At 46.3% G+C, this 26,074-nt stretch overlaps 1 protein-coding gene, 2 long non-coding RNA genes and 1 other non-coding gene across 5 annotated transcripts; all 4 read right to left on the bottom strand.

Moving 5' to 3' along the window:
• Positions 1 to 2,042: 2,042 nt before the first annotated feature.
• Positions 2,043 to 3,600, bottom strand: LOC121686328. Its single transcript, XR_006023872.1, has 4 exons — positions 3,504 to 3,600; positions 3,260 to 3,321; positions 3,064 to 3,127; positions 2,043 to 2,872 (listed from the first exon to the last, which is right to left on the bottom strand). It is a non-coding gene; the product is annotated as an uncharacterized LOC121686328 (long non-coding RNA).
• A 199-nt stretch (positions 3,601 to 3,799) lies between these two features.
• Positions 3,800 to 8,371, bottom strand: LOC121697664. Its single transcript, XM_042079305.1, has one exon. It carries the CDS (start codon positions 8,369 to 8,371, stop codon positions 3,800 to 3,802), a length of 4,572 nt encoding a protein of 1,523 aa, XP_041935239.1.
• A 9,877-nt stretch (positions 8,372 to 18,248) lies between these two features.
• LOC121686312 lies at positions 18,249 to 19,810 on the bottom strand. 2 transcript variants are annotated; one of them, XR_006023861.1, is made up of 4 exons: positions 19,714 to 19,810; positions 19,470 to 19,531; positions 19,274 to 19,337; positions 18,249 to 19,088 (listed from the first exon to the last, which is right to left on the bottom strand). It is a non-coding gene; the product is annotated as an uncharacterized LOC121686312 (long non-coding RNA). The 2 variants fall into 2 exon arrangements; XR_006023855.1 differs by having other exon boundaries at positions 18,249 to 19,337.
• A 5,789-nt stretch (positions 19,811 to 25,599) lies between these two features.
• trnaf-gaa lies at positions 25,600 to 25,672 on the bottom strand. The gene has a single exon. It is a non-coding gene; the product is annotated as a tRNA-Phe (tRNA).
• Between the last annotated feature and the right edge of the window lie 402 nt (positions 25,673 to 26,074).

Here is a 26,074-nt window from a genome sequence, read left to right as displayed (position 1 = left end):
TAACGTTAGTTTAACGTTAGCCCTAACCATTACCTTAACTTAAAGTTAGCAGACTGGGCAAAGTAAGCGTTAGCATCTATATGAATGTCAACATTATTATTTAAAGTTAACGTTAGCGTTAATGAGGCCAGACAAAATAACACTGCGCCATGAATTTAGTATTTAGGTTATTTATCGATATAGACAGTGTTGGAAGTGTGCCATAAAGGTTAATGTGGGCACTGCAGACATTTCAACCGTTAGCTGCTACTGGGTCAGCGGCAGACATGTTAGAATCTAGTTCCATGTTGTAACCATGTTATCAACACATGTTTGTCTTTCAAGGTGTTATTAGTTGCCTTACATTCAGTTGAAATAAATGGGCATCTGGGCTCTATACGGAACATAATAGTATTTTTATGTTAAAAGTCATCTTTCCCTCTACTTTCATAAAGCTGGAAAGACAGACCAATTCATCAGGAAATGGGAAGCGAGCATCATTCCAAAGCTGAGAGCAGTTGCTGCCTTGGAAAAAGGTAGTGTTGCGTCACTTACAGAGGGGATGGAAGACCAGACAGATGGTATGTGGTGGTGTGTGTGAATGTGTGTAATGATATGGCATGCAATATCTCAAAGGTTAAAGCCTGTGTTGCAGGTTAAAAACCGCTGTAGATTAATGGTTACATAAAGCACTAAATATATGTATATCATTTTTAAAAATGTCTCAATTTTTAAAAAATGTCTCCAATGGTGTTAAATGCCAGTTTTTGTTGTTTTTAGCATTAGCGGGTTTTTTTTACGCAATTAGGTGATGACGTCACTTTGGGGACTACATGATCTGCGCTTCATTCATTTCAATGCATTTCAATGAACATCGTGGTTACACTTTCAACATAAAGTTTGTATATTTACACTTCGAATTTCGTCACAGCATTTATATCACAGCTACCCTATGATCTACCAATGGTAATAACGGTGCCTGATATCAATTTAGTAATTTTTTCTGAATTTCGGGAGGTCTCGTTTTGGAGGGTATGTTTTACATTCATTCCTATGGGAAACGGTCGCGGTTACACTTTCAACATAAAGTTTGTATATTTAGACTTCGAATTTCGTTACAGCATTTATATGACAACAACCCTATGGTCTAACAAAGATAACAATGTCTTCCGATTTTAGTTTAATGCAATTTCCTGAATTTGAGAGGCCTCGTTATGAGGCTACATAATGCACCTATTCAGTTCAATGCATTATGCTTATAACGTTACAACACTTTTTTTGTTACAGTCAGTGAACAGCACCGAGTGAAAGTCAACATTTTCTTTATATCTAGTGATAGTGATCATGTCGTTAGTTCAGATAAGTAGGCTACCGGGCAAACTTAGTCAGAAGATCAGAATATAAAGCATCATGATAGCTAGCTATGGGCTAACTTTCCAGTCCCACCTGTGAGCCACCCCTGTTGTTGCAAACTTAGCTTCTAGCCGCCGCCGATTAGGCTGGTCGTGTCTTCAGCATGAATATTTTCGATAACTACTGCTCGTGATTGATTGCCATTGACATCGTCAGGGTACGGCTTACCAAAGAGGGAGATAATATGGGCAAGTCGCAGTTTTGCAGGTGCTTGTGTGGGCTGTGCCGTCCAGATGGAAACTGGTGGAGAGCTGCAGCAACTAGGGAAGCGAGTGCGTTTTGGCCGCTGGTCGAGGAGCTCCCCCCGTGACCAGCAGAAGACATGATCTATCTAGCTATCTATCTACCTGTCTATATACATATCTATATCTATATGTGACAGGGCCCTCAGGTTTATCCAACTAAATGGATGAGGACAGAGGCAGTAGTATAAACAATGTTATATTTATTATTTCTTTTCTTCGTTTAAAACGGATGGCAGGGGTGTACAGTAGGTAAATCCGATAAAAACAAAATCACAATACGCAACACAAAATAATCAAAGAAAACAAAATGTAATACACATAATCAGAAATTAGATGCCCAGTGGATTGGTGGCTGCTACACGGCCTGAATTAACACAGGTACAGTAACCCTCGGATGGCTGCCCAGTCCCAAAAGTGATCTATGGCCATACCCACACACAAACACAAGTGTAACACTCAAGCTTTCTAAATACAACCCACACGAGTATAAATAGGTGTTCAGTACACGCTCAACCACTAGAATGTGCCCTCACCGCAAACTAGGGGAAGGCGGCAGTCCTAGAGTACCTTAACTGTGTTACCTAATAGACCTAGCAGGCCATACTAGCAAACAGGGGGAAGGAGGGGCATTCAATAAAGGAAACAATACAAGACAAAACAAAAACGCTATTCAGCGCCAGTAGAGTGCTACCGATACAGCTACAATGAATAGCAGAAGCTATAATGAACTAATACTACCTGGGACATAGACCCCTATGGCCCAAGAGTAACAGTCTACTGTGTGGAGAAACTAGGTTGGGAGTCACAAAGAACTCAATATGAACTAATACCACCTGGGGCATAGATAGACCCCTATGCCCCAGGAGTAACAGTCTCCCGTGTGGATAAGCTAAGTCAGGGGTTACAAGAACCCATTAAAAACTAATACTGCCGGGGGGAAGGATAAGTCTCAATAGCCTCGGAGTAACAGTCTGAAATCGCTAACTGGCTGCTAATATGAGCTCAGGGATGGCAACAGCACTACACCTGGTCGTGTAACAGACCCTGGCAAACTGTGTAAATGCACCAGTATATCACACTCAGACAAGCATACAACACAAAGAAAATAAACCAACACAAACAAGCATACCGTACAACCAACTTTGACGTGCTGTTAGTTTAACACTGACTAATACCAAAAGAAACTCGAATGGGGGAAAACAGTGGTCAAACTGTAATAGACAGCCAGCTGTGATCTACAACAGAGAGAAACGTTTAACACCCTGGTCCATGGTTATGGTTATGTCGCATTTCATAACAATACACAACAGTTTTTATGAAGTTTAATTGTTCATAAGTCAAGCGACATGTAAAAAAAGAAAACGTTGTACCAGATACATATTTAAAATAGGACCGTTGCACTGTTAGAACAATAAACAATGCCTACCTCGGCCTTTTCCACAATGCGAGCTAGCCCAGGGGAACAGGAGCAGAGGAGGGAAGTGTGTCAGCTATAAAAACAAGGGAGCGAAAATTACAGACGCTACATGCTGTTGTTTGGCCCGTATAGCTAACTTAGTCTGCTCACATTAGTTGAGTGTTTGACCATAGCTATTGCAATGTTGCTATTGTAAGAGGCCTACCTCCACGTCCAGCATTCGCATTGGTAGTCACAGGGAAACAGGAGTAGGGAGGAGATGACAGTCTATAGCAAGATGAGCCAAACGTTACGACACTACAACCACCTGCCCCGTGTTCAAACTACGTGGCTAAACACAAACTCTCACTTTATGCTATTACCTACATGTCAGACAAACGTTCGTGGTCTACGGCAGTGGCAACAACTCACATCAAAAGTGTAAGGAGTACATGAAACATTCCACCTACCCAGACCACAGCGAGGGAGTTGTTCGCAACCAAAACCAAAAGTGCGCGGTTTGTACCGACCAGCGACAAGCAACTTGCGTACCAAACAATTTGGGAGAGCTTCTTTTGTGTTTGTCAGGAAGGAAGTTACGTACCCATGACCCCCAGCCCGCACGCCCAGGTGATTGCAATTAGTCGTGATCCAGACCTGATCACATACACCCCAGCTTTTAATGTTCACCGACCCGGTGAACCAACTCTGACATAATACTACACAAAGAGGAGAGAGAGAGAGAAACATTATCAGCAGCGTTCACCTACACTGTACCTGACCCTGAGTTGGAGGCAGACTGTGGTAGGTGAAAGGGATTAGAGTGTTGCCCAGCTGTACAGCGTCTCGAACGTCTAAGGGTAGACATGAGTATAGGGCTCCTAGCTGGGCTACCAGATGCCTGCACAGGGGGGGAATCTACAGGTTCTGGTGACATGGGATCCATACCTAATTCTCCCTCTGTAGGTGGTATAACCAACTGTTCCACTGGGGGCAGGGGTGGACTCGCATTGCTTGCTCGAGTGGAACCACTCGGTAAACTCTCGCCTCTGAGGCCCGGCAGAGGGTCGTGGCTTCCTATGGTACTTGGTCTGGCCGATGTGATGGATACTCTCCAAATGCTGTCGTCCTCGGAGTCATCTGGGGTGGTAACCTCCCTGTATGTTGGAGATGGAGGATGAGTGGCATCAGCCACTAGGGATGGGGTACCAACGGCTCCATGCACCGGCGGAGGGTGGTGGATTGCCTCTGTTTGCCTGCCCTCTGTCCCACCTGGGACTGGTTTTATCTCGGTGCGATGTAAGACTTTGCAGGGGCCGCCGTCACCCAGGGGCTTGATCTTGTAAAGGGTGCCCACCTCATCCAAGCATTCCAACACCTCATAGGCTGTAGAACTCCAGATGTCCTGTATCTTGTGCCTACCATGGAAGTGGTTCTTACAGTACACCAAGGTGCCTCTTGACAGGATGGGGGCGGGGTCAGCATGGTCTCGTCTCCGGTAGACTGCAGCAGCTTCCAGCTTTTCCCGGGCATTACTATACACCGCCAACAGATGTTCTTTGTGTTGCCCCATCCAGTCAGCTGTATTGGCGTAGGGGGGATCTTCTATGACACCAAGTAACTGGTCCACGGGGAGCCGAGGCTTCTGCCCGAACATCAATTCATACGGGCAGTGTTGGGTGGAGTGATGCACTGTGGTGTTATAGGCAAAAAGAAGCTGTGGGAGCAGTTGGGGCCATTTTCTTTTCTTGTCTGGGGGCAGTGTCCGCAAGAGGTCGTGGAGAGTGCGGTTAAACCGCTCACACTGTCCATTCCCCTCCGGATGGTAGGGGGTGGTCCGACTCTTCTGAACGCCATACAGTGCACATAGCTGATGCAGTAGCTCTCCTTCAAAACACCTGCCTTGGTCAGAATGGATCCGCTGTGGTACCCCGTAGATATAGAACCATTTCTCCACCAGCACCTTCACAACAGTCTTGGCTTTTTGATCTGGGGTGGGATACGCCTGTGTGAACTTGGAAAATACGTCTGTCACCACCAGAACGTTCTCCTGCCCGCTGCTGGCCCGATCAAGGATGGTGAAGTCAATTGCTATAATCTCCAGGGGTCTGGTAGCCAGAAGACTGCCCATAAATGTTCTAACTCTGGGTTGGGTAGCTTTTGCTACTGTACAACGTTGACATTCGTCACACCACCGCTTGATATCCTGACACATCTTGGGCCAATTACACCGTTGACGGATTAAGGCTGTAGTCCGGTCCACTCCTTGATGGCCGTGGTTATTGTGCAGGCCAGTTAGAACTTCTCCCCGCAGAGCTGCGGGTAACAGCAGCTGGAAAACCTGGGCTCTGGATGGGGGAATCTGCACTTCCCTGTACAGCACACCTTCTCTCTCTCTGATTCGGGGCCACTGTCTGGCAAGCTCTCGAACTCCAGCAGGTGCGGTCTTCAATTCGATAGCAGTCGGTGGATGGTTCCTCCTCCAAAAGCGCATAAATGCCACAATGCAAGGATCGGCCGCTTGGAGTACTCTTAAGTCCTTCTTACTCCGTGATGGTGCAGCTTCAACTTCACAGATGTTGGCCACCTGGGGGCCCAGCCCAGGGGCCACGCTACTCAGTGCACATTGCGGGGGAACTGGAACACCTGGCATGACAAGCCCACTTGAAAGGGATTCGACCCCCTGGGGGCCCAGCCCAGGGGTCTCAGCGCGCATCACCCATGTAGGGAGGGGAGGATCCCCTGAAACGATAGCACCCACCTTGAGTGGATCAGCCACCCGGGGGCCCAGCCCGGGGGTCTGAGTTCGCATCACACCCGTAGGGAGGGCAGGAGCCCTGGGTACAATAGCCCCCACTTCCAGTGAATCAACCACCCGGGGGCCCAGCCCGGGGGTCTCACCTGGCATGGAACATTGAGGAAGAACAGACACCTCTGGGGTAGCTGATGGAGAGGCCGGGGTAGAGGGCAGTCGGGACAGTGCATCCGCATTGCGGTTGGCGGTGCCGGGTCGGTACTTGATCTCGTAGTCAAAGAGAGCCAACTGGGACACCCAGCGTTGTTCCACGGCCGCCAACTTGGCTGATTGCAGGTAACTTAGCGGGTTGTTGTCCGTGTAAACTGTAAACTTGTGACCAAGAAGGTACTCACGGAATTTTTCGGTAACCGCCCACTTCAGGCCTACAAGCTCCAGCTTCATTGAACTGTAGTTGGTCATATTCCTTTCACTGGGGCGGAGACCTCGGCTGGCATATGCAATTGGCCGTCGCTGCCCAGCCTGCTCTTGCGATAATACCGCGCCCAACCCAGAATTACTTGCATCAGTCTCTACGATAAATGGGAGTGTGAAATCCGCATATCCTAGGACGGGGGCATGAATCAGTCGTTCTTTCAAGGCTGAGAAGGCTGTTTCACAGGCTCCAGTCCAGTGCTGTGCGAAGGAACCCTGGATCCGAGGCCCAGGTCTCTTGCGGGTACCCTGTAGGGCACCTACCAGCTTATGCAAAGGGGCTGCAAGGCTTGCAAACCCCTCCACAAATCGCCTATAATATGAGGCGAACCCAAGGAAGGAGCGAAGCTCTTTGACTGTGGAGGGCCTCTTCCATTCTGCAACCACTCGGATCTTCTCAGGATCGGTGGCCACTCCTGATGCAGATATCACATGCCCCAAGTAGCTGACCTCAGTCTGAAAAAAACGGCATTTCTTTAGCTTCAGTTTCAGGTCTTGTTGCTGAAGTCGGGTCAATACCATCTCTAGGCGCTCAAGGTGTTGTTGGAACGTGGTGGAGAAGATCACGATGTCGTCCAGGTACAATAAGAGGGCATGGAAGCTCTGATCTCCAAAAATGCGCTCCATTAAGCGTTGGAAAGTACCTGGAGCGTTACACAGCCCAAAGGGCATCCTGTTGAATTCAAAAAGCCCAAAGGGCGTGCAAAACGCGGTCTTCTCACGATCTTGCTCGCTGACTGGGACTTGGTTATAGCCACTGGCTAAGTCCAAGGTACTGAACCACTTGGCTCCACTCAATGCATCCAGGGACTCTTCTATCCTGGGGAGTGGGAATGCGTCCTTACGTGTCTTGGCGTTGAGCTGGCGGTAGTCGACACACAGGCGAATTGAACCATCTTTCTTCTGGACCACCACAATAGGTGATGCATAAGGACTGCAACTGGGCCTGACGATGTTATGGTCTAGCAACTCTTGGACGTGCTTTTTCACCAAGTCATATTGAGAAGGTGGAAGGCGGCGATACCGTTGCCGCACAGGGGCATCATCCAGCAAGGGAATGGTGTGTTGGACTAAGTTGGTACATCCTAAGTCCCCATCACTCTGACTGAATGTATTGCTGTACTTCTCCAACAGCCCGCGAGCTTCCTGCTGTTCTTGATCTGACAATGTGGGCCAGGTAAGCTGGGAAAAGCTTGTATCGGTGTGTTCTCCTGTGTGAATGGACTGGATAAAGGCTATCTGCTCGTGACTGTCTCCCTGGATTTCAAAGTTGATGGCAGAAGCAGAAACCGGTGAGGTGGCAACATAAAGTTTCCCGAGCACGGTCTTTGGCCAAAGCCACTGATCTTGACATCCTATATTAACAACTGGCACTTGAACCCGGCCACAAGTGACGGAAAGGTAAGCTGTTGGAATGAGCAGGTTACCTGGCAGATGGCCATCAGTGAACGATACAGGCTCTAGAAGAGCAGACGGAAGTGTGGACCCCAATCCTGGGTGGCAAGTGGCTGGAACCAGCTTCATGGACCCTGCTGGCACTTGGATCGCTGGCCCTGGCTGCACCCGTACAGAACCCACTTTGCCACTCTCCAAGGCACGTTCAAGATGTTGACATTCAGACAGGGCTTGCTGCCACACCCTGCCAGCCTGCCGGACATCAGGGGATCGAAATAAGGCGCTGCCATGGTCGACAAACAATTCTTGATAGCACTTGCTGATAATGTTCATTCCAAGGAGGCCGGGAACAGAATCTTTGCGGGCCTGGGCGTCTGGGTCAGCTGGGTCTTTAATGACGAGGATACCCATTTTAGGCAGGGTTCGGCCAAAAAGATGTACATCTAGTTCTAGATATCCTAAGTATGGTATCTCCAAGCCGTTTGCTGCTTTTAACTTAAGCCAGTTACAAGATTGTAAACCAGTGTGAAAAAGGGGTTGTAACTGCTGCTCGAAAAATTTCTGGGTGACTGTAGTCACCATAGAGCCAGTGTCCAGCAAGCAAGCCACCGCCACACCCCCAATCTTAACCTCTACTACTGGACATTTGCCAATGAGTTGTCGTGTGCCTATTAATGTCAAGCCCAATGACTCCCCACCCAACGTTTGGGCCATAACGTCAGAGGGTACTAGTTTTCCGGCTGCTGCCGAGGGAGAGAGTGGGACTCTATCTCTGCTCTAGGAGCAGCATTTGGAGGTTGACAAAAACGTGCAATATGGCCAGGTTGGTTACATCGCAAACATATGGGCTTGCCATCAGCTTGGAAACGATAACGAGAGCTACGCACAAGTGGCCTACGGATGGACTGGTCAGGTAGCAAAGGGGAATCGAGACGGCGCAAAATGGTGTCTAATTGGGACTGTTGCTTACGGAGACTCTCTTTTAGCTCAGTCAACTCATTGGTAGGCTTAACAGACACTGCGTTGGAGTCAACATCATGCTCTTGGACTACATTGGTACTACAGGAATGTGCACGGGGCCTAGGGTCACTAGAGTGCTCACCCTCCTCTACCCAACGAATAGCTTCACTACGGACATCATAGAAAGTGATAGTTGGGTGGAGCCGTACTTGACGTCGCAGCTCCCGTTTCAACATACTGTCCCCTACATGCTCTATGAACTGATCACGCAATACCACATCAGGATTCGCAAAACAGACCGGATCCCTCCTCTTTACAGCTTCCATCATGTGCATAAGAGCATGGGAGTATTCCCTCAAAGACTCCCCTGCAAGTTGCTGTCGCTGGAAAAACTGCTTCTGTAGACTAATATAGGAGTGGGAGCAACCATAAATACTGGTAAGTATACCAAAGATCTTATCGGGGTCATCTCTATCGGAAGCAGGGCGAAACTTAACCTCGGTCCTGGCCTCACCATCTAACAAATCAAAAATAGTCAAAACCTGTTCGGAAAGTGGCATATGCCGTGAAGATAAGTGGCGGCGGGCCTCCTCCACCCAATCCTCCACCGTTAAAGAATCATGAGACAGTCTCCCAGAGAACCGTGGGCACTTACGCTCACGAGGGATATACACATAGCGTTCTACTACTCCAGTTGGGGCTGGTCTAACGGCCTCATTTACAGGACCAGGCCTAGGGGACTGACCTGGCAAACTATCGGGTGTTGGCGGAACTGACCTTTGGGCGACCTCTTCCCTAAGTTTTGTGTTGTCTGCCTGCAATTGCTGCACAAGTTCAGTCAGGGTTCTAAGTTGAGCTGCCATCTCCTCATTGTCCATCCTTACACTTAGTCTGCAATAAGGACGAGAGGGAACAAACAAACAAACGAGGGAAAAAAAAAAAAAAAAAAGTATAAAAAAAAAAAAAAAAATATATATATATATATATATACACACAGAAAGGACAGCAGTCACAATTACGAAGCACTATGCAGGCGCCAACGCTCCAGCAATGGTGTTGACGACGGGAATTAGAAGTTCCTTCGGCCCGGCCTTCTTGCTTCCAGGAATGGGACGAACACACTCTTCAACCACTGTTTTCCCCAAACAGCTAACTAGCAACTATGGTAAAAGATGTTCACTCACACAACACCAAAGATCAAAACAAACAGAAAAAAAATAATTTAACAGCCTCTTCATGGACCCTGCTCGCAGCGCCAAATGTGACAGGGCCCTCAGGTTTATCCAACTAAATGGATGAGGACAGAGGCAGTAGTATAAACAATGTTATATTTATTATTTCTTTTCTTCGTTTAAAACGGATGGCAGGGGTGTACAGTAGGTAAATCCGATAAAAACAAAATCACAATACGCAACACAAAATAATCAAAGAAAACAAAATGTAATACACATAATCAGAAATTAGATGCCCAGTGGATTGGTGGCTGCTACACGGCCTGAATTAACACAGGTACAGTAACCCTCGGATGGCTGCCCAGTCCCAAAAGTGATCTATGGCCATACCCACACACAAACACAAGTGTAACACTCAAGCTTTCTAAATACAACCCACACGAGTATAAATAGGTGTTCAGTACACGCTCAACCACTAGAATGTGCCCTCACCGCAAACTAGGGGAAGGCGGCAGTCCTAGAGTACCTTAACTGTGTTACCTAATAGACCTAGCAGGCCATACTAGCAAACAGGGGGAAGGAGGGGCATTCAATAAAGGAAACAATACAAGACAAAACAAAAACGCTATTCAGCGCCAGTAGAGTGCTACCGATACAGCTACAATGAATAGCAGAAGCTATAATGAACTAATACTACCTGGGACATAGACCCCTATGGCCCAAGAGTAACAGTCTACTGTGTGGAGAAACTAGGTTGGGAGTCACAAAGAACTCAATATGAACTAATACCACCTGGGGCATAGATAGACCCCTATGCCCCAGGAGTAACAGTCTCCCGTGTGGATAAGCTAAGTCAGGGGTTACAAGAACCCATTAAAAACTAATACTGCCGGGGGGAAGGATAAGTCTCAATAGCCTCGGAGTAACAGTCTGAAATCGCTAACTGGCTGCTAATATGAGCTCAGGGATGGCAACAGCACTACACCTGGTCGTGTAACAGACCCTGGCAAACTGTGTAAATGCACCAGTATATCACACTCAGACAAGCATACAACACAAAGAAAATAAACCAACACAAACAAGCATACCGTACAACCAACTTTGACGTGCTGTTAGTTTAACACTGACTAATACCAAAAGAAACTCGAATGGGGGAAAACAGTGGTCAAACTGTAATAGACAGCCAGCTGTGATCTACAACAGAGAGAAACGTTTAACACCCTGGTCCATGGTTATGTCGCATTTCATAACAATACACAACAGTTTTTATGAAGTTTAATTGTTCATAAGTCAAGCGACATGTAAAAAAAGAAAACATTGTACCAGATACATATTTAAAATAGGACCGTTGCACTGTTAGAACAATAAACAATGCCTACCTCGGCCTTTTCCACAATGCGAGCTAGCCCAGGGGAACAGGAGCAGAGGAGGGAAGTGTGTCAGCTATAAAAACAAGGGAGCGAAAATTACAGACGCTACATGCTGTTGTTTGGCCCGTATAGCTAACTTAGTCTGCTCACATTAGTTGAGTGTTTGACCATAGCTATTGCAATGTTGCTATTGTAAGAGGCCTACCTCCACGTCCAGCATTCGCATTGGTAGTCACAGGGAAACAGGAGTAGGGGGGAGATGACAGTCTATAGCAAGATGAGCCAAACGTTACGACACTACAACCACCTGCCCCGTGTTCAAACTACGTGGCTAAACACAAACTCTCACTTTATGCTATTACCTACATGTCAGACAAACGTTCGTGGTCTACGGCAGTGGCAACAACTCACATCAAAAGTGTAAGGAGTACATGAAACATTCCACCTACCCAGACCACAGCGAGGGAGTTGTTCGCAACCAAAACCAAAAGTGCGCGGTTTGTACCGACCAGCGACAAGCAACTTGCGTACCAAACAATTTGGGAGAGCTTCTTTTGTGTTTGTCAGGAAGGAAGTTACGTACCCATGACCCCCAGCCCGCACGCCCAGGTGATTGCAATTAGTCGTGATCCAGACCTGATCACATACACCCCAGCTTTTAATGTTCACCGACCCGGTGAACCAACTCTGACATAATACTACACAAAGAGGAGAGAGAGAGAGAAACATTATCAGCAGCGTTCACCTACACTGTACCTGACCCTGAGTTGGAGGCAGACTGTGGTAGGTGAAAGGGATTAGAGTGTTGCCCAGCTGTACAGCGTCTCGAACGTCTAAGGGTAGACATGAGTATAGGGCTCCTAGCTGGGCTACCAGATGCCTGCACAGGGGGGGAATCTACAGGTTCTGGTGACATGGGATCCATACCTAATTCTCCCTCTGTAGGTGGTATAACCAACTGTTCCACTGGGGGCAGGGGTGGACTCGCATTGCTTGCTCGAGTGGAACCACTCGGTAAACTCTCGCCTCTGAGGCCCAGCAGAGGGTCGTGGCTTCCTATGGTACTTGGTCTGGCCGATGTGATGGATACTCTCCAAATGCTGTCGTCCTCGGAGTCATCTGGGGTGGTAACCTCCCTGTATGTTGGAGATGGAGGATGAGTGGCATCAGCCACTAGGGATGGGGTACCAACGGCTCCATGCACCGGCGGAGGGTGGTGGATTGCCTCTGTTTGCCTGCCCTCTGTCCCACCTGGGACTGGTTTTATCTCGGTGCGATGTAAGACTTTGCAGGGGCCGCCGTCACCCAGGGGCTTGATCTTGTAAAGGGTGCCCACCTCATCCAAGCATTCCAACACCTCATAGGCTGTAGAACTCCAGATGTCCTGTATCTTGTGCCTACCATGGAAGTGGTTCTTACAGTACACCAAGGTGCCTCTTGACAGGATGGGGGCGGGGTCAGCATGGTCTCGTCTCCGGTAGACTGCAGCAGCTTCCAGCTTTTCCCGGGCATTACTATACACCGCCAACAGATGTTCTTTGTGTTGCCCCATCCAGTCAGCTGTATTGGCGTAGGGGGGATCTTCTATGACACCAAGTAACTGGTCCACGGGGAGCCGAGGCTTCTGCCCGAACATCAATTCATACGGGCAGTGTTGGGTGGAGTGATGCACTGTGGTGTTATAGGCAAAAAGAAGCTGTGGGAGCAGTTGGGGCCATTTTCTTTTCTTGTCTGGGGGCAGTGTCCGCAAGAGGTCGTGGAGAGTGCGGTTAAACCGCTCACACTGTCCATTCCCCTCCGGATGGTAGGGGGTGGTCCGACTCTTCTGAACGCCATACAGTGCACATAGCTGATGCAGTAGCTCTCCTTCAAAACACCTGCCTTGGTCAGAATGGATCCGCTGTGGTACCCCGTAGATATAGAACCATTTCTCCACCAGCACCTTCACAACAGTCTTGGCTTTTTGATCTGGGGTGGGATACGCCTGTGTGAACTTGGAAAATACGTCTGTCACCACCAGAACGTTCTCCTGCCCGCTGCTGGCCCGATCAAGGATGGTGAAGTCAATTGCTATAATCTCCAGGGGTCTGGTAGCCAGAAGACTGCCCATAAATGTTCTAACTCTGGGTTGGGTAGCTTTTGCTACTGTACAACGTTGACATTCGTCACACCACCGCTTGATATCCTGACACATCTTGGGCCAATAACACCGTTGACGGATTAAGGCTGTAGTCCGGTCCACTCCTTGATGGCCGTGGTTATTGTGCAGGCCAGTTAGAACTTCTCCCTGCAGAGCTGCGGGTAACAGCAGCTGGAAAACCTGGGCTCTGGATGGGGGAATCTGCACTTCCCTGTACAGCACACCTTCTCTCTCTCTGATTCGGGGCCACTGTCTGGCAAGCTCTCGAACTCCAGCAGGTGCGGTCTTCAATTCGATAGCAGTCGGTGGATGGTTCCTCCTCCAAAAGCGCATAAATGCCACAATGCAAGGATCGGCCGCTTGGAGTACTCTTAAGTCCTTCTTACTCCGTGATGGTGCAGCTTCAACTTCACAGATGTTGGCCACCTGGGGGCCCAGCCCAGGGGCCACGCTACTCAGTGCACATTGCGGGGGAACTGGAACACCTGGCATGACAAGCCCACTTGAAAGGGATTCGACCCCCTGGGGGCCCAGCCCAGGGGTCTCAGCGCGCATCACCCATGTAGGGAGGGGAGGATCCCCTGAAACGATAGCACCCACCTTGAGTGGATCAGCCACCCGGGGGCCCAGCCCGGGGGTCTGAGTTCGCATCACACCCGTAGGGAGGGCAGGAGCCCTGGGTACAATAGCCCCCACTTCCAGTGAATCAACCACCCGGGGGCCCAGCCCGGGGGTCTCACCTGGCATGGAACATTGAGGAAGAACAGACACCTCTGGGGTAGCTGATGGAGAGGCCGGGGTAGAGGGCAGTCGGGACAGTGCATCCGCATTGCGGTTGGCGGTGCCGGGTCGGTACTTGATCTCGTAGTCAAAGAGAGCCAACTGGGACACCCAGCGTTGTTCCACGGCCGCCAACTTGGCTGATTGCAGGTAACTTAGCGGGTTGTTGTCCGTGTAAACTGTAAACTTGTGACCAAGAAGGTACTCACGGAATTTTTCGGTAACCGCCCACTTCAGGCCTACAAGCTCCAGCTTCATTGAACTGTAGTTGGTCATATTCCTTTCACTGGGGCGGAGACCTCGGCTGGCATATGCAATTGGCCGTCGCTGCCCAGCCTGCTCTTGCGATAATACCGCGCCCAACCCAGAATTACTTGCATCAGTCTCTACGATAAATGGGAGTGTGAAATCCGCATATCCTAGGACGGGGGCATGAATCAGTCGTTCTTTCAAGGCTGAGAAGGCTGTTTCACAGGCTCCAGTCCAGTGCTGTGCGAAGGAACCCTGGATCCGAGGCCCAGGTCTCTTGCGGGTACCCTGTAGGGCACCTACCAGCTTATGCAAAGGGGCTGCAAGGCTTGCAAACCCCTCCACAAATCGCCTATAATATGAGGCGAACCCAAGGAAGGAGCGAAGCTCTTTGACTGTGGAGGGCCTCTTCCATTCTGCAACCACTCGGATCTTCTCAGGATCGGTGGCCACTCCTGATGCAGATATCACATGCCCCAAGTAGCTGACCTCAGTCTGAAAAAAACGGCATTTCTTTAGCTTCAGTTTCAGGTCTTGTCGCTGAAGTCGGGTCAATACCATCTCTAGGCGCTCAAGGTGTTGTTGGAACGTGGTGGAGAAGATCACGATGTCGTCCAGGTACAATAAGAGGGCATGGAAGCTCTGATCTCCAAAAATGCGCTCCATTAAGCGTTGGAAAGTACCTGGAGCGTTACACAGCCCAAAGGGCATCCTGTTGAATTCAAAAAGCCCAAAGGGCGTGCAAAACGCGGTCTTCTCACGATCTTGCTCGCTGACTGGGACTTGGTTATAGCCACTGGCTAAGTCCAAGGTACTGAACCACTTGGCTCCACTCAATGCATCCAGGGACTCTTCTATCCTGGGGAGTGGGAATGCGTCCTTACGTGTCTTGGCGTTGAGCTGGCGGTAGTCGACACACAGGCGAATTGAACCATCTTTCTTCTGGACCACCACAATAGGTGATGCATAAGGACTGCAACTGGGCCTGACGATGTTATGGTCTAGCAACTCTTGGACGTGCTTTTTCACCAAGTCATATTGAGAAGGTGGAAGGCGGCGATACCGTTGCCGCACAGGGGCATCATCCAGCAAGGGAATGGTGTGTTGGACTAAGTTGGTACATCCTAAGTCCCCATCACTCTGACTGAATGTATTGCTGTACTTCTCCAACAGCCCGCGAGCTTCCTGCTGTTCTTGATCTGACAATGTGGGCCAGGTAAGCTGGGAAAAGCTTGTATCGGTGTGTTCTCCTGTGTGAATGGACTGGATAAAGGCTATCTGCTCGTGACTGTCTCCCTGGATTTCAAAGTTGATGGCAGAAGCAGAAACCGGTGAGGTGGCAACATAAAGTTTCCCGAGCACGGTCTTTGGCCAAAGCCACTGATCTTGACATCCTATATTAACAACTGGCACTTGAACCCGGCCACAAGTGACGGAAAGGTAAGCTGTTGGAATGAGCAGGTTACCTGGCAGATGGCCATCAGTGAACGATACAGGCTCTAGAAGAGCAGACGGAAGTGTGGACCCCAATCCTGGGTGGCAAGTGGCTGGAACCAGCTTCATGGACCCTGCTGGCACTTGGATCGCTGGCCCTGGCTGCACCCGTACAGAACCCACTTTGCCACTCTCCAAGGCACGTTCAAGATGTTGACATTCAGACAGGGCTTGCTGCCACACCCTGCCAGCCTGCCGGACATCAGGGGATCGAAATAAGGCGCTGCCATGGTCGACAAACAATTCTTGATAGCACTTGCTGATAATGTTCATTCCAAGGAGGCCGGGAACAGAATCTTTGCGGGCCTGGGCGTCTGGGTCAGCTGGGTCTTTAATGACGAGGATACCCATTTTAGGCAGGGTTCGGCCAAAAAGATGTACATCTAGTTCTAGATATCCTAAGTATGGTATCTCCAAGCCGTTTGCTGCTTTTAACTTAAGCCAGTTACAAGATTGTAAACCAGTGTGAAAAAGGGGTTGTAACTGCTGCTCGAAAAATTTCTGGGTGACTGTAGTCACCATAGAGCCAGTGTCCAGCAAGCAAGCCACCGCCACACCCCCAATCTTAACCTCTACTACTGGACATTTGCCAATGAGTTGTCGTGTGCCTATTAATGTCAAGCCCAATGACTCCCCACCCAACGTTTGGGCCATAACGTCAGGGGGTACTAGTTTTCCGGCTGCTGCCGAGGGAGAGAGTGGGACTCTATCTCTGCTCTAGGAGCAGCATTTGGAGGTTGACAAAAACGTGCAATATGGCCAGGTTGGTTACATCGCAAACATATGGGCTTGCCATCAGCTTGGAAACGATAACGAGAGCTACACACAAGTGGCCTACGGATGGACTGGTCAGGTAGCAAAGGGGAATCGAGACGGCGCAAAATGGTGTCTAATTGGGACTGTTGCTTACGGAGACTCTCTTTTAGCTCAGTCAACTCATTGGTAGGCTTAACAGACACTGCGTTGGAGTCAACATCATGCTCTTGGACTACATTGGTACTACAGGAATGTGCACGGGGCCTAGGGTCACTAGAGTGCTCACCCTCCTCTACCCAACGAATAGCTTCACTACGGACATCATAGAAAGTGATAGTTGGGTGGAGCCGTACTTGACGTCGCAGCTCCCGTTTCAACATACTGTCCCCTACATGCTCTATGAACTGATCACGCAATACCACATCAGGATTCGCAAAACAGACCGGATCCCTCCTCTTTACAGCTTCCATCATGTGCATAAGAGCATGAGAGTATTCCCTCAAAGACTCCCCTGCAAGTTGCCGTCGCTGGAAAAACTGCTTCTGTAGACTAATATAGGAGTGGGAGCAACCATAAATACTGGTAAGTATACCAAAGATCTTATCGGGGTCATCTCTATCGGAAGCAGGGCGAAACTTAACCTCGGTCCTGGCCTCACCATCTAACAAATCAAAAATAGTCAAAACCTGTTCGGAAAGTGGCATATGCCGTGAAGATAAGTGGCGGCGGGCCTCCTCCACCCAATCCTCCACCGTTAAAGAATCATGAGACAGTCTCCCAGAGAACCGTGGGCACTTACGCTCACGAGGGATATACACATAGCGTTCTACTACTCCAGTTGGGGCTGGTCTAACGGCCTCATTTACAGGACCAGGCCTAGGGGACTGACCTGGCAAACTATCGGGTGTTGGCGGAACTGACCTTTGGGCGACCTCTTCCCTAAGTTTTGTGTTGTCTGCCTGCAATTGCTGCACAAGTTCAGTCAGGGTTCTAAGTTGAGCTGCCATCTCCTCATTGTCCATCCTTACACTTAGTCTGCAATAAGGACGAGAGGGAACAAACAAACAAACGAGGGAAAAAATAAAAAAAAAAAAAGTATAAAAAAAAAAAAAAATATATATATATATATATATACACACAGAAAGGACAGCAGTCACAATTACGAAGCACTATGCAGGCGCCAACGCTCCAGCAATGGTGTTGACGACGGGAATTAGAAGTTCCTTCGGCCCGGCCTTCTTGCTTCCAGGAATGGGACGAACACACTCTTCAACCACTGTTTTCCCCAAACAGCTAACTAGCAACTATGGTAAAAGATGTTCACTCACACAACACCAAAGATCAAAACAAACAGAAAAAAAATAATTTAACAGCCTCTTCATGGACCCTGCTCGCAGCGCCAAATGTGACAGGGCCCTCAGGTTTATCCAACTAAATGGATGAGGACAGAGGCAGTAGTATAAACAATGTTATATTTATTATTTCTTTTCTTCGTTTAAAACGGATGGCAGGGGTGTACAGTAGGTAAATCCGATAAAAACAAAATCACAATACGCAACACAAAATAATCAAAGAAAACAAAATGTAATACACATAATCAGAAATTAGATGCCCAGTGGATTGGTGGCTGCTACACGGCCTGAATTAACACAGGTACAGTAACCCTCGGATGGCTGCCCAGTCCCAAAAGTGATCTATGGCCATACCCACACACAAACACAAGTGTAACACTCAAGCTTTCTAAATACAACCCACACGAGTATAAATAGGTGTTCAGTACACGCTCAACCACTAGAATGTGCCCTCACCGCAAACTAGGGGAAGGCGGCAGTCCTAGAGTACCTTAACTGTGTTACCTAATAGACCTAGCAGGCCATACTAGCAAACAGGGGGAAGGAGGGGCATTCAATAAAGGAAACAATACAAGACAAAACAAAAACGCTATTCAGCGCCAGTAGAGTGCTACCGATACAGCTACAATGAATAGCAGAAGCTATAATGAACTAATACTACCTGGGACATAGACCCCTATGGCCCAAGAGTAACAGTCTACTGTGTGGAGAAACTAGGTTGGGAGTCACAAAGAACTCAATATGAACTAATACCACCTGGGGCATAGATAGACCCCTATGCCCCAGGAGTAACAGTCTCCCGTGTGGATAAGCTAAGTCAGGGGTTACAAGAACCCATTAAAAACTAATACTGCCGGGGGGAAGGATAAGTCTCAATAGCCTCGGAGTAACAGTCTGAAATCGCTAACTGGCTGCTAATATGAGCTCAGGGATGGCAACAGCACTACACCTGGTCGTGTAACAGACCCTGGCAAACTGTGTAAATGCACCAGTATATCACACTCAGACAAGCATACAACACAAAGAAAATAAACCAACACAAACAAGCATACCGTACAACCAACTTTGACGTGCTGTTAGTTTAACACTGACTAATACCAAAAGAAACTCGAATGGGGGAAAACAGTGGTCAAACTGTAATAGACAGCCAGCTGTGATCTACAACAGAGAGAAACGTTTAACACCCTGGTCCATGGTTATGTCGCATTTCATAACAATACACAACAGTTTTTATGAAGTTTAATTGTTCATAAGTCAAGCGACATGTAAAAAAAGAAAACATTGTACCAGATACATATTTAAAATAGGACCGTTGCACTGTTAGAACAATAAACAATGCCTACCTCGGCCTTTTCCACAATGCGAGCTAGCCCAGGGGAACAGGAGCAGAGGAGGGAAGTGTGTCAGCTATAAAAACAAGGGAGCGAAAATTACAGACGCTACATGCTGTTGTTTGGCCCGTATAGCTAACTTAGTCTGCTCACATTAGTTGAGTGTTTGACCATAGCTATTGCAATGTTGCTATTGTAAGAGGCCTACCTCCACGTCCAGCATTCGCATTGGTAGTCACAGGGAAACAGGAGTAGGGAGGAGATGACAGTCTATAGCAAGATGAGCCAAACGTTACGACACTACAACCACCTGCCCCGTGTTCAAACTACGTGGCTAAACACAAACTCTCACTTTATGCTATTACCTACATGTCAGACAAACGTTCGTGGTCTACGGCAGTGGCAACAACTCACATCAAAAGTGTAAGGAGTACATGAAACATTCCACCTACCCAGACCACAGCGAGGGAGTTGTTCGCAACCAAAACCAAAAGTGCGCGGTTTGTACCGACCAGCGACAAGCAACTTGCGTACCAAACAATTTGGGAGAGCTTCTTTTGTGTTTGTCAGGAAGGAAGTTACGTACCCATGACCCCCAGCCCGCACGCCCAGGTGATTGCAATTAGTCGTGATCCAGACCTGATCACATATAGACTATCTATTTATCTATAATCTGCGCTATCTACTGCTGAACAATCCCTTACTCGTCTCTCTTTACTCCTCTCTCGTTACTCTCAAGGGTCTCAAGGTGGGCTTTGGTCTGTAGCCTCATAGACATAATATACATAGACGCCGCATTGGCTGCTGGAAACAAGAAATGTGGCCGCCATCTTGGACCAAATCGTAGCCATCTAGCTAGGCTATGTTTACTCGGTGTTCACCCGGCTATGAACTGAGACTTGATAAGTCATATTCCATAACACTGACTTAGATTACAACTGACACAAGAAGGCTATTGTAGAAATAAATCATACTAGATTTGGCCGGCGAATTTTACACAAGTGGCACAGACTAGCCTATTGGGCAATCGCTAGCTGCTACTTGTAGCCTAAGTGTGTTGGTGGTAGCCTCACTATTTCCTGAATAAAGTAACTTTTCAATAGCTCAACTTCTTTATTTATCAAGTAGCTTAGCCAGACAAGCTACACTTTTCTTGTCATGTGAAATTAGCACAATTTAAAGTAGCTTCCTATGTAGTGAACTAGCCTACTGCTGTGTTTGTGTTAGGCTACTAATACATTTGACTGGGTGGTAGTTTTGTGTAGTGTTTTATTCATGGCAGAGTAACTGATAGTTTAGCTCACTAAAATTTCGAAGTAGCTTGCCCAACACTGTATTATTCACATGTCATTTACCCTAACAAGAATAAGATGCCTCTCAAATTCCTTTTCATTCATTTATTTATTATTTTGTATCTCTCCAGAACAACTGCCTTGTTCAAGAAGACTGTGAATGAACTGAACGGTCTCCTCACACCCCTGGAACTGAGGAAGGTGCAGCTCTTCATTGCAGTACTGCAGGGCATCTGCTACACTGTGACTGAATGTTTGATTTATGAGCTCCACCTTCATCACCTGCATTCGCCACTCTGTGTCCCATTTTCCCATCGTCTGGTTGACTCAGTCCTCTTTTATGGAGTTTACCCAGTTTACTATGCCATCTTATTTGCCCACCTGCTGTCTGAAGCACTTTTGTTCTCAGCCAAAGTGTACCCAAGCAATTTTAGCAAGGTGGGAACATACAAAATGACATGCACCAGTTGTCGAAATCATAGAACCAACTGCATGACGGTAACTCTGTCTCACTGAGCCTGTGAAGACACTCCCTGATTCTTTACTGATTGCAATGAACGGGTTGATCTTAGCAGTTTCTAAAATGTTTCTTAATTCCTTTTTATTTAATCTCTTCATTGGGGCTGGAACCTTTCTGTGAACTGTAAATAACAGATGCTGTTGATGAACCCATTGACACTGTACAAGTGACAAGTCACCTTTTTGTCTTGAATCGATGAACTGTTACACTTACTATGCCAAACCAATGTCTGTTTTTTAAGGATCAGAAACAAACCTACAAACTTGCACTTTACAATATTTATGGAACTTGTCTAACAAATGCTGTTGATATTGAACCCAGTTACTCCATTTCCTTTATGCCACACCAATGTCTGTTCATCACTTTATTTTTGATGGCACTGAACTGAAAATGTTAATGGGTTTTTTTCTGTAAATTTAACTCATTAAAACTTGTATCAAACCAGTTTTTGTCTATGCTGTCAAACGTGGATTAGTTATGTTCCCAGTTTTTATATTGGATGTCATCACTTTATAATATATCATATATATCAGAATATTCTATTACTGTTAAGCCCACTATGAATATTAATACAGCTTTTCTACTGGGAGGTTTACAACTTATTCTGAGTCAATTTACCCAAGTTTGTCACTAAACCACATAGGCCTACTTGGAATACCCCTCAGATGTCTGAATGGCACTGATCTCACTTAAATGTTTATGGAACTTTTCTGTCAACTGTGAACTATATTTAACTCATTAAACTTGTATCAAACTAGTTTTGTCTATGCTGTCAAACATGGATTATGTTCCCAGTTTTGATATCGGACGTCAGGTCACTTTATATCATATATCAGAATATTCTATTACTGTTAAACCCACTATGAATATTAAAATACGCTAAATCATGTGTCCTGTATCATAGCTACATGTATGACCTTTGCAGCAAATAAAACCGCGTGAGAATCTGTTCGGTATTCAGTGAGATATGATTAATTAAGTGCGCTGACAGCTCATCTCACCGGCCAAACAGATTACACTGAGTGGAGTGGATGACCGGTCCAAGATGGCGGCTCCAAATCTCGTCAGCGCTAGTAAGGAGTAGCGGTCAATGCGGCGTCTATGTATATTATGTCTATGTGTAGCCTCCCCAAGGTGACGTAATGCAATGCATTGTGGGGGAAAGGAGAATCACTTCAAACGCTGTGAAATAGTACCTGCTTTTTCGTATTATATTCCGTTTTGTGATACCCAACAACATCAAATACAATGGATAACAGTTTAAATGTTTATTACCAACAAGCAAATTGTGCAAATTCGTTGGAAAATGAACTCTGCAACACGGGCTTTAAGTTCACAATATAGGAACCCTTGCCTTATTTCCTACTTACCAATAATATGAATTAGTCCGTGTAATCCATGTTGGTTGATTATGGATAAGCACCTCATACATAGCCTGGTTAAAACAGACTCATTTACTTTGTGAATGTAATCTGGGGACTCATGATTGGAAAACATGTCCAATGCTAACATCATGACGGGGGTAGACTTTGGAAACAATTTAATCCTACTTGGAAACATTTGTTGTACCTTAAATCTGTTTTGTTTAATTTTCAGATGAAAAGTGCTATACCATGCTGGTTGTTATGACACATCATCTGCCACCAATGCCCGGGAGTCGCTGCAGTGTGAAATCAGCAATAACATTCCTTATTGATTTTGTACCGGTATGTTTCGAAATTATGTCTGTAAGAGTCAATGAGGGACCAGGTACGGTGGCCGACGGGTGCAAACGCCCTGCAATTTATGACAACTCATGCAGATAAAACAGACGCAACTTAAGAAAACATCAATTTGACAACATATGCACAGCATTTAGAAATTGCGCTGCAAATTCACCTGTTGTCATTAAAGGGTTCAGGATTTTGGACATAGGACCTCATTTCCAAGTTAGCAAGTGTGATATTTATCAGTGGAGACCGTTTTTAACACGTTTCATCCAGTCCTTCTAGTTGCAGAGTTCGCAGGAGCTAGGCTAGCGCAAGTCATTAGTATGTGTTAGCTTGCCACTAAAAACAGTCTTACCCACTCCACAGTACACCCGAGGCAAATAAATTATAACACCAGACTGTCGATGTAAATGTTTGTGTTGATAGTTTTATTTCTAACATTATTCTATCCCTGCATTTCAATGATTGCATTACATTTTGAGGGACTAGTTTCTTAGCAGCGGTGGAATTATACTTGCTCCGGTGAGTAGTACTGCGCCTAAAAGTAAACAGAGAAGCGCACTCCAGTCGGGATACCTAGTACAGGGTTCCTACGCAGTATGGAAAACCTGGAAAAGTATGGAATTTGATTTTAGTAATTTTCAGGTCTGGATAAGTATGGAAAAAAGAAACAAGGGTATGGAGAAATTGTTTCCAGACTATTGCATCTGCAGTACTAATCACTTCACTCAGGTCATAATGAACCATTCCTACTATTGTGTAGCTTAACTGCCAGTCCCCATCGTCAAGATACAACTAAAAATGACTCAGCTAAATGGACTAACTCAACTAAATTCACTTCAGTTGTCCATACCTTTGTTTTCCCCGAGTTATCCCAAACCAGATGTGGCCGCATGTCGAGAATATGGTCAGAAAAATCTACCGAGAAGTTTGGAAATTTGAGTATGGAAAAAGTATGGAATTTTGAAATTGAAAATGTGTAGGAACCCTTCTAGAAGTAGCCTAGGTAATATCAGTCCACCGCTGCCGTTGCTTATTTGCCTGCTACCAACTTCAGGGAACAAAGTATAACTATTGCAATGCGATGCAAGGGTAGTTTTATTTCTAACACTATTCTATCAACACAGACATTTACATCGATTGTCTGGCGTTATAATTTATTTGCCTCGGGTGTACTTTTGAGAGGGTAAGATTGTTTTTAGTGGCAGGCTAACACATACTAATGACTTGCGCTAGCCTAGCACCTGCAAACTCTGCAACTATAAGGACTGGATGAAACGTGTTAAAAACGGTCTCCACTGATAAATATCACACTTGCTAACTTGGAAATAGATAGATAGACAGATATTTTATTGATACCCAAGGGGAAATTCAAGGTCAAGGAAATGAGGTCCTATGTCCAAAATCCTGAACCACACCTTTAATTGAAGGTCGTTTGCACCGGTCAGCCACTGTAACTAGGTCATTATTAAATATTTTTGTTAAAAAAGAAACAGTTTAAATAGTTGTAATGATTTCATTATAATTCATAAATTGTGTAAATAGTCTAGACTAACACTGTTTTTTGACCATGCCTATGACTATTGAATTTGATATTTTTTAAGGAAACAAGAGAAAGTTATTTTGTCTTGTCGCCCGTGTTACAATTATTGTTAAAGGAACCGTATGTAAGAAATGTATTTCAATTAATCATAAAATAGCCCTGATATGTCACTAGACATTAAGAAATCATGTTCATTTCAGTTCATGTTCATTTCAAATACTTATATCACTGACAACAGTAGTCCGGCCAGGATATTGTCATTTAAAAAGTGAAGTTGCAGCCCTCAACTGATGTTGATGTTGTGTTTTGTCATGTCATGTCATGTTTTGGCCTAATGCGCCACCCTCCACCTAACTACTAATAACCAATAAGTCAGTAGTGTTTCGGCATCCGAGTTGGCAACCTCGAGTCGGGAGAGGGGGAGGGGATACACCACTCTACAGTAATTTGAAAGTGATTGCAGTACCGGTTTTGGCCACAATCTTACATATGGTTCCTTTAATATAGCTGCAAGTGGTGACTTACAGAAGAATAATTACACCAAAATGTTACCTATGCAGTATAGTATGCCCATTTAGACTTATTTTTGCTGGTGTATTTTCAACTGTGTGTTTGATTGTTATGCAAGTGGTTTTTTTATACAGATGAACTATAGTTACTCTAAACAAATTACCATTGACAACACTTCTGATGTGGCATTTTTTATTATTATCTCAGGGATCTAAACATGTTTCTTATTAAATGTATTCATGCATCTGTGTTTTCTGATATGACTGTTATATGTTGTTACGTGTCATCCATTAGTGATAACTGTGATTGTATCTTTTAATATGTATTCAAGTAGTTATTATCATGAACTATCTGTCAAAATAAGCCCCGCCCCCTGAAACGTCATAAATCACGTCATAACCACGCCTCCTTTTTATGCAAATTAGCCACGTGGTTGTCGCCACGTGTTGTTTGTTATTGTTATTGTTTTGTGAGTCATGTGACAGTCATGTGACTGGTGTCAAACCCCTGGGCGGCCATATTGGATGTAAAGTCATGTGACAGTCATGTGTCTGGTGTCAAACAATGCCACGCCCCCTTGGCATCCATATTGGATGTAGTGTCATGTGACAGTCATGTGCCTGATGTCAAACCCCTGGGCGGCCATATTGGCCCCCAAACCCCCATGTGTGTTTTGTGGATAATGGGGGATCAGATAAACTTTGTAAGAGTTGTATATGTTTAGTGGTAAATGGGGCTAAATACAAAAAAAAAGAAAATGGAGTTGCCGGAACCCGGATTCGAACCAGGGATCTTTAGATTTTCAATCTAACGCTCTCCCAACTGAGCTATTTCGGCTGCAGGGCTTCAATGGTATGCAATGCATCCTACTTTGTAGGGGTGGTGTTTTGTCCGGGCATGTCTCTGAGTGTGTTGTTTGAGACCCCTTTCATGTCGGGGGTCTGCCTACTACCTACGTACACTAGTGCTGATAACATTGTAAAAGACCTGTTTATGAGTAGTGACGTCTGTATGCAGACGCCTGGTTATCTATAAACCCTTTTGTAGTGGGTGTGTTTTGCCCCGGCGTGTCTCTAGGATTGAGATTATAAAAGCTGTGGGTGATGTATAGCTATCATTGTTAGCAGTGATTTTGAACAGAACTTACCATGGCTGACATGATTGAATCGGCAAAATCAAAGAGACGGATTACACTCACCCCTGTTAGCGCTAAGCTATCGAATCCTGAAATGACTTATG

This window comes from Alosa sapidissima, chromosome 2, assembly GCF_018492685.1.
Source record: "Alosa sapidissima isolate fAloSap1 chromosome 2, fAloSap1.pri, whole genome shotgun sequence".
Lineage (NCBI taxonomy): Eukaryota > Metazoa > Chordata > Actinopteri > Clupeiformes > Clupeidae > Alosa > Alosa sapidissima.
This window is presented reverse-complemented; position numbering and strand designations above follow the sequence as displayed.